This window comes from Marmota marmota, unplaced genomic scaffold (assembly GCF_001458135.2).
Source record: "Marmota marmota marmota unplaced genomic scaffold, marMar, whole genome shotgun sequence".
NCBI classification, from domain to species: Eukaryota; Metazoa; Chordata; class Mammalia; order Rodentia; family Sciuridae; genus Marmota; species Marmota marmota.
In genome coordinates, this window is record NW_026000051.1 from 384,730 (window position 1) to 397,582 (window position 12,853).

Sequence of the window (12,853 nt, forward strand, 5' to 3'; positions counted from 1 at the left end):
CTGGGCCTGCTCTGTGGATGGTCACAGTTCCCTCTACCTTGCCAGCACTTGGGGAGGGGGCGGCTCTGCCTCTCAGCAGGCCGCTGCTCCTCTTCTGCTGGTGGGTCGCAGGCCCGCCTACCTTACAGGAGTGATTGGAAGCTCTGTTCAGCCGTGGGCCACTGGGCCTTTTCTGCCGGTGGTCACCGTTCCGCCTACCTGGCAGGCGCTGGGGGTGGGGGGCGGCTCTGCCCCTCAGCAGGTCGCTGGGCCTGCTCTGTGGATGGTCACAGTTCCCTCTACCTTGCCAGCGCAGGGGGAGGGGGCGGCTCTCCTGTCTATATTTTTTTAAGTTCACATATTTTTCAGAAAGCGAGTGGCCTTGGAGAGGTGTTAGGTGTCATATTGCAGGAAACGCAGTCCAGACCAACTGAAACTGAGAAAAGTGGTTTACGTGTTCATGTCAGAGAAATGCTGAGGGTGTGCTGGCTTCAGGCACGTCCTGATCCAGGGCCCCACACTGTCTCTCCCCATCTCTCTGCTCTCTCAGCAGGGCTCTCTCTGGGTAACCTGGACTTGCAAGCCATTTGCTTTGCAGCCTCAGCAGAAATGAGGCTCCCTTCTCTCCAGCATGCACTGGGGCAGCCCTCCGTGGATCAGCCTGCATCCTGAGCCAATTCCTGTGGCCAGGAGGAGCTGGTGCTCAGACTGGCCACCTCTAGGCCTCCTTCATGTCCAGTGCTGCAGCCCTGGGCAAGTTAGTTCCATGAGGCCTTGAGATGAGAGGGGCAGTGTGTCCCCCCAGAGGAAACTGGGAAAAGTGTGTCCACAGCTGGGGGAAATGGTCCACGTGCAGTCCCAGCAGCAGTCCGGCTTGGCCTCTCCTGCAGGCCTCCCTAAGGCAGGAGGTTCTGGCTGAGAACAGCTACGAGGAGCCTCTCTAAGCCCTGTCTCCCTTGGAGAGTCCCCATGTGGTTGACGGTCCTACCTAATTCCCAGGGGGTCGCAGCACCTGCAGGCTCCCTAGCTCAGAACCCCACCCAGAGGCAGCCATCCCACCGCCAGGCAAGCGGACTGCCTCCCACCCTCCTGAGCCAGGCAAGGCGCGCCCGCGTCCTCTGCCAGCCGCTGCCCTGGAGAGTCTGTGAGCCCCCTGGGAATCTCCTGTCCAGGGTCCCTCCAGCCCTGTGCTCGAGAGCCACCAGGATTGTGGTCAGGTGGGAAATCACCACGAGGAGGCGGAGCGCAGGCCGCGGGGAGTGTGTGCCTTCTTCCCCTGCAGTGTTCCTGGGCACCCGCTGGGGGCCCATTACTGCTCTGGCCTTACCAAGAGGTGTCTGGGCCCAAAGTGTGGCCACCTGACAGGTCTGGAGGTCTCTGCGGGTGTCAGTGAGGGGCGGAGCGTCCGAGAGCGGAGGTGAGGTCCCTGCCCGGGCGGCTTCTGGCCGAGCCTGCTTGTGTGAAAGTGGAATGAATTCAAGGCCGTGGGTGTGTGAGCATGTTGGTCGTCACCGATGCTGTCCCCAGTGGGAAGTGTGCACCGCAGACACAGACCCAGGCACCAACAGTGACGGCCTGTCCTGCTGGGAGCTGGCGCGCTGAGCCCGCGGCGCTGGCCCTGGGCCCTCACGCTGGCTGAAGGCGAAGGGCAGGGAGCACGGGACGTCCCAGCAGCTGCTGCCTGGGGAGCAGCTTCCCTGAGACCTCTCTGTGGGGACACCGTGGTAGTCAGCATGTGTAGGGTGCAGGCCACTCACATCAGGGTGGCCAGCCTTCCCCTCTCCTCGGACGCAGATGGCTTTTATGTGTGGGGAATGTCACACTCTTCTGGGCATTTTGAGAATTGGCTGGTTTCAGCGGGTGGTGACTGCTGGGCTGGAACAGGGCAGTTGTGCCCCGCCCGCGTCTGGTGTGCAGGGAGCTTCTCGCCACCCGCCCTCTGCCCGCCCTTCCAGCCCCGGTGAGCACCTTCCATTCTGTTCTTCTGTGAGATTCGCGAGTGAGACCGTGTGTCCTTGTCCCCTGTGTCTGGCTTATCTCACTTAACATGATGACCTCAGGTGCCATCCACGTTGCTGCTTCTCCTCGCAGCTCCAGAGGAGGGCACGCCACGCCACCCTGCGCCTTGCGGGAAGCCTGGGCTGGTGGGGGCAGCGTGGGGAGAGCAGGGCCCAGAGCCTGCACTGTGGCTCTGGGCAAGGACTGGGCAAGGCAGGGGAGGGTCACAGAAAGCTTCAGCCTGGGCAGTTGGAACAATTCTGGTGGCTCTGGCTGCCTGGCGCCTGGCCCCGGGGTGATGCTGGCAGGGGACGTGGGCTGGCGGGGTGGGAGTGTACCTGAGACGCTCCTGGGGCAGCTCTCTGCTCTCTGTGGGGCTGGCTCAGGAGGCCCAGGCCTGGGTTGTCACAGCACCATGAGTACAGGTCGTGACAGGTATGCTCTGTGCCCGTAGGGTGTTTTTCCTGAACATGCCGTTCGATTCTATCATGGAGCGGCTGACCCTGAGAAGAGTGGATCCAGTCACAGGAGAAAGGTTTGTGCCTGTTCCTGGTAGCTGGCCACCCAGGGCTGCTAGCAGCCAGGCCCACCTGGGGAGCCCTCTCCTATCTGTGACCAGTGCCTTAAAGGACCTGCCCCAGGGATACACTTGGGGATGATTGAGGGGGCTAGAAATGGGGTCCCCACTAGCTCTTCTGAGCATGCCTGGTGGCCTTCTTTGTAACCAGGAGAGGACTGTCCAGAGCTCTCAGGACACTGGCACTCTGTCCTGGGTCAGCAGCTGTGCCCAGCATGTGAAACGGCTGCACCGGCTGCAAATGGGTGGGTAGGTGTCCCCTGTCATACACCAGTGGCCTTGGCCAGAAGGCCCCCAGAGCTGGCAGCTGTACAGATGCATTCCAGCGGGAACCGGCTCATCCTTGAGTCCTCCCGAGGGCTGGGAGTGGATTCTGCATTCATTCTGCAGTCTGACCAAGCACAGTCACTGCACTGTGGCCTCCGGGCAAGTTCCGCCTGCCCAGGCCAAAGCTTTCTGTGACCCTCCCCTGCCACAGTGCAGCAGAAATGCACCTGAAAGTCCCCACGGTCCAAAGGTGCCCCAGCTCTCCTCTTCCCTGGGAACCAGGGGCATGTTTCAGGTAGGGACAGGAGTGGGGATGGGGAGAAGGAGGTGCCAGAGAGGGTTTTTCTGAATACGGATCTGGTCTGTCCTCCTGGCTCCGGCGACAGTCCTCAGTGCCGTCTGGCACTTCCTGCCACGCCCCTCCTTGAGTCCCAGGAACACAGGATCACGGTTGGTCGGTGCCCAGCAGCAGGTGTGATGCAGACTTAAAGTAGAGGCTTAACGAGGATCGTTGGGAGGAAAAAGCCAAGAAGAGAGTGGGGGAGGGGGGAGGGCTGGGGGTGGTCCCTCGCAGCCACCTCCTAGCTGATGTCTCTGCTCCGACCCCAGCGGGCACCAGATCTTGGGTCACTCAGCAGCTCAAGGCAGTCAGGAGTGTACATGCAGCTTGTGCCCAGGAGTGCTGGGCTGGTGGTGATGGCTGACAGTGCCCAGCAACCTGGTCCGCGTAGGACAGCCAGCCTGTGGTCACCTGTTCCCTTCTCCTTCGTAGGTACCACCTCATGTACAAGCCGCCCCCCACCATGGAGATCCAGGCTCGTCTCTTGCAGCACCCAAAGGATTCTGAGGAGCGGGTCAAGTTCAAGGTGGATCTGTACTACAGGAACTCTGCCGAGCTGGGGCACTTCTACAGGTGGGCCACCACCATCAACGGGGACCAGGACCCCTACACCGTCTTTGAGTACATCGAGAGCGGGATCATCAATCCCCTGCCCAAGAAAGGGCTCTGATGGGCTCAGAGCAAGGAGCAGGCCCAGTGGACCCCGCCCGCCTCCTGGAAAACCCCACCAAGCCAATAAAGAGTGCTGGTGACAGACTTGTGTGTCCTGGGGGGACAGTGGCTGCAAGGTGGCCTTGTTGGGAGTCTGGGAACACAGAGCAGGGAGTCCTGGGCCAGGCCTTGGGAGTGTCCCCGCACACCATGTGTCCCCTGGGGACCCAGTGCAGTGACGCACAGCTCCTAGCAGGTGTCTGGCACACAGCAAGCAGCCTGGGAAGTGGGACTCTGGGGGTGACTGCTATGCTCCCTCACCCCACCCTGTCCAGTCCAGCAGCCTCTAGCCACAGGGCACTGTGGGGCACCTGAAATGCGGCTGGGGCCATGTTGTTTAACCTCCATGGTTTAAGTACCCTCAGGGGCTAGTGGCTGCCATCTGGGGCAGCACAGGGCTGGACAGACAGCTGGTCTCCAGACTGCCTCCTGCAGGTCCCTCTGGGTGGGAGAAAGTGAGTCCCTCTGCAGGGCCAGGAGGGATGTGGGGGACAGCAATGCCTTAGGCTGATGGGGTGACCAGCCCTTCCAAGCCCTGCCATGTTTCTCCTGCACACCACAATGGTCTCTTTAGGTAGGTGCTTGTCCCATGGACGCAGAGTGTAGATGACCTGCTAAGGTCACTTGATCAAGGCTGGAAGGTGCTCTAGCCCTGGGGCTCTGGGAAGTCCAGGGCTGTGGGTCCGATGGCCAGAGCCCCTCCTGGCCTGGGCTAGTGCAGAGCTCCTCCAGCACAGCCCCTGCTCAGCTGCTGTGCTGAGCCGTGCCTCTGGGCCCACCCTGCTTCTGCCCTGGGCCCTGGCAGGTTGAGCCAGGCCCCATAGGGCTGGGCCCTCTCTTGGAAGGTCCTGCCTTCTGTGGCCAGCCTAAGCCATGCCGCACCTCCCTGCCCAGCTCTGACACTGGGGGTCACCTGAAACTCCACTGGGGCCTCCCTGCCCAGGCCCCAGTTCTCCCACCCTCCATGCACCCCAGGAGGGTCTGTGACAGACTGTTCTGCAGGTGACACAGCTGCCCCTTTGAATTGTGGGAGATAGCAAGGAGGGAAGCGGCCAGCACTGGCCTGCCTAGGGTCACTTTCCCCACCTTAGCTCTCCCGGCTGCCTGGCCTCTGGGTTGCCCACTCCGCCATTTGCCTTGCCCTCCCCTGCCACCCGGCTCAGCGGTGCCCACTGTGCTGAGCTGCTGGATGCAGCACGCCGAGGCAGGTGGTGTCCCTGCCAAGAGCTGGGCATGGAGCCCTGCAGCCCAGCCCTGTGTGCTGCTCTGTGGCCTTGGGAAGTCACTCACCTGTCTGGGGATTTGTAAATAAGAATAAATGTAGTGCCTCCTGGGAGGTCGTGACATATAGTGAGTCCCTCCCGGTGCCATCCCAGACGCAGGGACCATGCGGGCCGCAGGTGGGGCCCATCGAGCTGGGGGCCCTGCAGATCACTCCCTGGGAGGTGAGGGCTGGGGGCCTTCCCTGGCTGCACGCTGCCTCCCTCCCTGGCTTTGCAGGCCGGGCTGCGCCTGCTCGGGCTGGAGGGAGGCACAGTGAATTGGGCTCCTAATTGGAGCTGCAGCCTAAGGGGCGGCCTGGCTGCCTTGATGAGCGTCCAGCCCAGCCCACGGTGGTGCTCAGGGCTCCTGGTCCAGGGAGGCCACTCCTGTGGCTGCAAGGCGAATCTTGCTAATTTACTGGTGAGCAGCTGTGAAGAATGAACCACTGAGGTCTGATCAACGTCACCTGCAGGAGAACAAACTGCTTCTGACGCTGTCGTCCGTGGCTCCACAGCCCATCGCCGCCCGGCACGCCCGCCTCTCTATCCTAAGTGGTCAGTGCGCAGGCTCCCTCGCTCGGCCCAGCACACTCTGTGCGGTTCCCTCTGCGCCCCTGGCAGTGGAAAGGCACAGGCGTGAGGGGCACAGGTGGGGTGTCTGGCCGCCTGCCCCCCACAGCCTCTATCCCAAGCTGCAGAGGATGAGGACAGGATCACCTCTGCCCTGAGCTGGGCCAATCGGCTTCTCTCTCCCAGAAGAGAATAAGAACTATGATCACTGTCCTCTGTGGCTTGTGGGAGAGGGACATCAGGGCTGCCTGGCCAGTGTGCAGCACATCAGAGCAATGACAGTTAATCTGGGAATAAAGCGACGCAGGCTCATCCCTCCCTCCTTCATCCCACAAGCATTAATTGAGGACTTATCACATGCCCAGCACTGGGGACACAGTAGAGAAAAAAGGGACAAGATTTCTGCCCTTATGGGACTGATATCTTATAAAGATGCCAGAAATGAAAGAAAGAAAAGGACATTCAGATTTTGGGTGGCTCCTGATACCCTTCCTTGCTGATCCTCTCTGCAGACCAGCCTGTTTTGTCTGCCAGAGGGGAGCAGGTGGGAGGGACTCAAAGGGGGTCACAACTCACAGGAGAACCCTTTAGGAGGGCAAAGGTGACTTGGAAGCTGAGTTCTAAGGCACATAAGAGGGCTCAGGTGCATGGGAAAAAAAACACACGTGTGTTTTAGTTGACCGTGGAACATGCTGCCATTAAAAAAAAATAAAAACAAATATTGTGATTATTGAAATATGTTCCTTGTAAAAAATCCAAACAACATGACAGAAGCATATCAAATAGGGAGTGAAAACCTCCAGCAAAACTCTTAATGTCATTCCCTGCAGATAACTGCACTTTTGGATGATGGATGGATGGATGGATGACAGATGAATAGATGGATGACAGATGAATAGATGGATGATGGATGGATGGGTGAATGGATGATGGAAAGATGATGGATGGATGCAAGCATGGATGATGGATTGATGGATGATGAATGGATGGATGGATTGATGATGGATGATGGATGGATTTATGGACAGATTGATGCATAGATGGATGAATGGATGGATGATGGATTGATGGATGGTGGATGGATGATGGATGGATGGATGGATGGATGGATGATGGATGGATGGATGATGGATGACAGATTGATGGATGATGAATGGATAGATGGAAGGATGATGGATAGATGGAAGGATGATGGATAGATGGAAGGATGATGGATGGATAAAGGATTGATGGATGATGGATAGATGGATTGATGACAGATGGATGACTGATGGATAATGGTTGGATGGATTGATAAATGATGGATAGATGGATGGACAGATGGATAATTGATGACAGATGGATGGATGGATGATGGATGACAGATTGATGGATGATGAATGGATAAGGAATGGACAGATGATGGGTGGTGAATAGATAGATGATGGATGTATGATGATGGATGTATGATTGATGGATGAATGGATGGGTGGATGAATGGATGATGGATGACTGATGGATGATGGATTGATGATGGATGGATAGTCGGGTGATGGATGGATGGATGACAGATGGAGAGATGATGGATGGATGGATGGATGATGGATGGTATATGGATGATTATGAATGGATGGGTGATTGATGGATTTGATGGATGGATGATAGATGATGGATGATGGATAGATGGATGGATGATGGATGACAGATTGAAGGATGATGGATGGATGATGGGTGGATGACAGATGACGAATGGAAAGGAACATTTGGGGGATTGTACTGTATTGGGTCCTCTGTAACCTTTTTAAAAAAATGTGGTAAGAACCCTTGATATTAAAATCTACACTCTTACACGTTGAAATGTACAGTCCAGCACTGCCAACTTCAGGTCCCTGGAACTCATTCTTCTTGCACAACTGAAACTGTGCCCACTGGACCGCAGCTCTCCACTGCCTCCTCTTCCCTGGTGGCCATCACCACTCTACTCTGGTTCTTTGACTAGACTACTTTAGAAACTGCGTATAAACGGAATCGTGCTGTATGTGTCCTTCATCTGGTTACTTCACTTGGCATGGTTTCCTGTGGGTGACAGCAGATGGATTTGTTTCCTTTTTAAGGCTGAATAGTATCTGCAGTGTGGACAGGCCACACCATTTACTCATCCATCAGTGGACTCTAGGCTGCTTCTGCATTTGGCTGACAGGAATAACGCTGTGGTGAGCACGGGGTGCAGATTTCTCTGCAAGATCCTGATCAGCTGTTTGGTGCCCTGCTTTGGTGTTCACCTCTGTGGTGTGATCCTTCTTTACCTGGAGATGCACATGTTGTAGGCATCTATATTCTTGCTTTCGTCCAGCTGTGCTGCCTCAGGTGGAGGCCACTTTGGGCTGATTGCCACAGTACTTCTTGTGCTGGAAAAGGAATGAGCTCTGCCACCCCTCCCATGGCTGAGCTGGAAAGGAGGCCTGGGGAGGGGTCTGTGAATAGCAAGAGTCCCGCGTGCGTGAGTCAGGTCTGTGCCAGTCCCACGAGGAGGTCTTTGTCTGGGAAAGTAGGAATCTATTATCCCCATTCTACAGATGAGAAAGCTGTGGCAGTGACGTCCTGAGGTCACACAGGCAATAGGAGGCAGACCCCGGTGTGGGCTCCACCTTTCATGGCCAAGGACAGAAGGGCCATCCAACCTGAGAGAGCACTCTGGCTGGGAGACTGTGGGGACAGACCCTCTCCCACTATGGAGGAAATACAGTTGGAAAGTCACCTTGGAGGGCACGCATTGAAAGTGACAGCACCTATTAAAATGAGAAAAGCACAAAACACAGTCCCTTTGCTTCACCCATTCAGCGTGGGTCAGTGCCACCTCTGGGTTCCTGCTCTTGAACCCCGACACCTGTTTACAAGGCTCAAGGACATTTGTTGCAACACTTTGTGACAAGAAAGAGGAGAGAGAGAACCCAAAGGTCCCCTGCTGGAGAGGCAGACACTAATGGACACTGTCCATTTTCCAGGGCCTTCCCTCCATGCCCTCAGAACCCCACCAGCTAAAAATCCTGACTTCCCTCGCAGCTCAGGTGACCGTGGGACACGGTTCTGCCCAGCGGGCCCTTTCAGGAGAGCTGTTATTTTCTCATCTAAAGGGCAGAAAGGGGAGAAGAAAGCGGGGCCCTGCCCCATGCCTGGGGTGTGCAGGTCAGTTCACTGGAGCAGCTGAGACCCGGCCCGGCGCTGACCTCGGGAGGTAGTGCTCAGCCTGCTCAGAGCCCTGAGCTGTGTGCAGGAGGTGAGCGCTTGAGGCAAAGAGGAGAAGAGGGCCCAGCCAGGAGGAGGGGGCGGAACTGAAGCCCCTGCCTCCTGCTGGGCGAACTGTCTCTTCTATGATACCCACTTCACAGTGGGGAGGCTGGTAATTTTGTGGTCAAAGCCCCATGCATTTTGTTTATTTTATTTTTAGCACCAGGGATTGAACCCAGGGGGGCTCAACCACTGAGCCACACCCCCAGCCCTTTTTATTTTTTGAGACAGAGTCTTGCTAAGTTGCTTAGGGCCTCACTAAGTTGCTGAGGTTGGCTTTGGATTTGCAATCCTCCTGCCTTAGCCTCACGAGCCGCTGGGATTACAGGCGTGCACCACTATGCCTGGCTCCCCACGCATTTAAAAAAGGACCCCTTGTCCACTCCTGACCTCAAGGTCGTCATTTAAGCTGTCACCATCAAGTAGAGCAGAAAAACACGTTAACGAATCTTTGGGTTCTCAGGTTCACACATTCCACAAATACTAACCAAACTCCTGCTAGGCCTGAAGCCCCGTTGTTCTGGAGCTATAGCAGGTGACAAGAGACAAGGCCCTCACTGGGGTCTGGACCAATTACCACACCTGCTGGCAAGCACAGAGGCTCAGAGGTTCAGGCCTGGACGCCAGCACATGCCAAAGAGCTGGGCTTGAGGTTCCTGCAGTAAACCACAAAGTTCTTCCTTCTTTAGTAAAACACTCCTCAGGTTTTCACCAGCTGCCCAGGAGCCTCGGGCCACTACACAACCAGTCTAGCTGTGGCCCTTCCCTGGGCCAGAGGTCAAGCTTCACAGCCTCCACTTGTCCTGAGCCTACACCGCTCCTCAGGCTGCCTGGGTGTCCAGCCGGCTCTTCCCAACAGGCTCATTCTTTCTTTGTGAATCTTTTCCCACTGGCCCTGGGCCAAGAGACCAGAATGAGGAGCTGACCCCAGATTTACATATAAATAAATACTGAGGCACCTGCTCTGTTATTCTAGAAACAGCAAGACCTTCCACTGATCTCCAGGTGGCGAGGAAAAACCAGAAGTGCGGGCCTGCCTAAGGCCCAGGTGGGAAGTACCCATCTGTTCCCTGACTCTGCACCTGGGAGAGGTTGTTGTACCAGGGCCCACCCCAGGGTCAGCATCTTGTTTGTAGCAATAACTTTGCTCTCTCTACAAAGCCACAAGACACCGGAAGGCAGAAATTCCATTATATAATGGAGGGGGAATGAATGAAAACGTTCTAGCCACTTTCAACAGATATGTTTGAGAAGTCATTTGGTGTGTGCCAGTTTTCTTGGGGAGAGGATTAGTGAATAGGAGAGTGCTTTGTGAGAAAAATCCAGGGAGACATTGGGAGGTTGCTGGGGAGAAGGCAAACACAGGCAAGGGCAGCTTCAGCCTCCTAGACCCCTGGGTCAAGTGGAGCTGAGAAGCCCAGCTGCCTGCAAATCCACAGGGACACTACAGGTTCACAAGACCGAGATTGTGCTGTGGAACTAAACTCAGTCAAAGACAGAGACAAAAAAAAAATACAGAAGAGGAAAACTGACTAATGACCAGGTCCAAGTAGGGACAGCCAGAGTGGGCCCTGGAGCCTCACCATGGATATCCACTCCTGGAGCAAAAACAGAACACACACAAGGCTGTGGCTATCACACCTATTAGGGTGTCTTAGCACAGATCATTCTAGGACATTCAGGCAAGAGAAGACTGAGTCCTGAAAAGGTCCACACTAACAGTGGAAGATAAACTCATCCCAATAGATGCACCAGCCCAATACAGGAGCACCAGAAATGCAAACAGACAAGGTAGCACGACGCCTCCTAAAGCTCATAATTCACCAGCAGCCTACTCCAAGATATTGAAGTGGATGAAATATCAGATAAAGAATTCAAAAGAAGGAGTATAAAAATGATCAATGAATTCCAAGAGAACACAGAAAAGCAACTAAATGAATTAAGGAAGTCAGTATAGGATATGAATCAGAAATTCAATAAGGAGACAGGATATTAAAAAAGAACCAAATAGAAATCTTGGAAATGAAAGACACAATAAATAAAAGAAAATGTTCAGCTGGAAGTCTAATAGAGTAGCTCATGCTGAAGACAGAATCTCAGAGCTGGAAGACAGAGTGGCCAGCCTTAAACATTCAGACAGCATTAAAGAAAAGAAAATAAATAACCATGATCAGAGATACAAGAACTCTGGCACGACATTAAGAGACCAAACTCAAGAATCACTGGAACTGAAGAGGGTTGTGAGATGCAGGCTAACGGAATGACTAACCTTTTTAGGGAAATAAAAATGGAAAAATTTCCAAACTTTGAGAATGAGATGGACATCCAGGTACAGGAGGCACGCAGAACTCCAAATAGACAAGATCCAAAAAGAACCTACTCACGATACATTATAATTAAAACGTCTAACATACAGAACAAGGATAGATTTTTAAAAGCCTTAATGGAAAAATGTCATGTCACATTCTGTGGTAAGCCAATCAGAACTCCAATTTCTCAGCACAAACTCTAAAAGCCAGGAGGGCTGGAACAGTGTGTTCCAAGTTCTAAAAGAAAATAACTGTCAACCAAGATGGCTATATCCAGAAAAGCTACCCTCCAAAACTGAAGAATTAAAAACCTGCCAAGATAAGCAGAAACAGGTCCTTTTTGGCTAAAAAAGTAGGACATTGGTCTCACTGTCCACCCACGTTCCTTGCCCCTAGGAACACTGCGGCCTTTTGGCCAGGTCAGAGCCTGCTGCAGTTGTTCTGCTGGGGCAGCAGCCACAGCCGCCTTTCTTTAGCAGTGATTGAAGGCCCACCACTGGCTTTTGTCATCCTGTAGTCCTGTTGTCACGGACATGAGGAAGTCCCACCCTTGGCTCACCAGGACTAACCTGCTGTCTATCCCGACACCAATGGCTTCCCATTGCCTCCAGTGCTCACCTGGGCCTTAGCCAGTGGCACACTCCCGTCTCTCCAGGGAAACAGCAGCCAGCCCTGGGCCTCTTGTGGCAGTTCCAACGTGTGCCTCCTTCATTCTAAGCAGTGCCCCTATCCCTCCCTGAATGCTGTGGATGCAGAGGGGCATCCTAACCACTGAAGCAAGGGACACAGAGGCCGAGCTTCTGTGAGCAGGCCACTGTTATCCAGGGCGAGCCATAGGGGTCCTTGCCTGTGCGAAGCCATCACGGCAAGCACCTCGGTGTGGATAGATGGCCACCTCACCCAGCCCTGCGTTCTCAGCACTTAGCCCCAACTCCCAGAGCTACTGGGACTTCAACTCCCAGTGAGCTGAGTAATTGACCTCGAGGAAAGAGGGGAGGGTCAGGATGGACTTGGTAGAGGTCTCCAGGTGAGGGGAGGTCCTCTCCTTCCTGCAGGGGAGGGAACCTCATCTGCTGGCCAGTGGGATTGAAAGGAATTTGGATTCAATTTTCAAGAGCACCCACCCAAAGATCCCCACTCTGGATCTCAGTGTCTCATCAAGAACCCACCTGGGCCTATGAGGTCATGCCAGGCGCTCAGCCTGCATTCCCGGGACTGCACAGCACCTCTGTGGGACCAGCTGCCACTGACTAGCCAGGAAACAGGGTCCAGAATCCAGACCTGACAGCTCCCCGGGCTGCCTGTGGGACCAGTGGTCTAACCCTCCCTCTCCACATCATGAAATGGGGACTTGGATGCAGATGGTTTATTTGGGAGGTGACCCAAAGAAGTGAGGGGAGTGGGACAGGGCAGGGGAAAGGCTACCCATGATGGGGGATGAGCGTGCCATCTGAAGGTGAATCTGGGGAAGAGGGAGATGAGCAAGATTCAGTGAGGAAGGGTCCAGGGCCGTGGTCCACCTTGCTGTGCTCCTGACACAGTGAGAGGGCAACGACACAGAGACCGCACTGGT

General features: G+C 54.9%; 1 protein-coding gene across 4 annotated transcripts in view; it reads left to right on the forward strand.

Moving 5' to 3' along the window:
• The window catches only part of Ak8 (adenylate kinase 8), a 131,386-nt gene extending 127,469 nt beyond the window's left edge, over nt 1-3,917 (forward strand). For all 4 annotated transcript variants that reach the window (XM_048812820.1, XM_048812821.1, XM_048812824.1 and 1 more), the window contains 2 exons: nt 2,432-2,512; nt 3,594-3,917. In XM_048812820.1, coding sequence (XP_048668777.1) covers nt 2,432-2,512; nt 3,594-3,831 — 319 coding nt within the window. In that variant the 3' untranslated portion in view covers nt 3,832-3,917. The remainder of the gene's footprint in view (nt 1-2,431; nt 2,513-3,593) is intronic.
• The last annotated feature ends 8,936 nt before the right edge of the window (nt 3,918-12,853 follow it).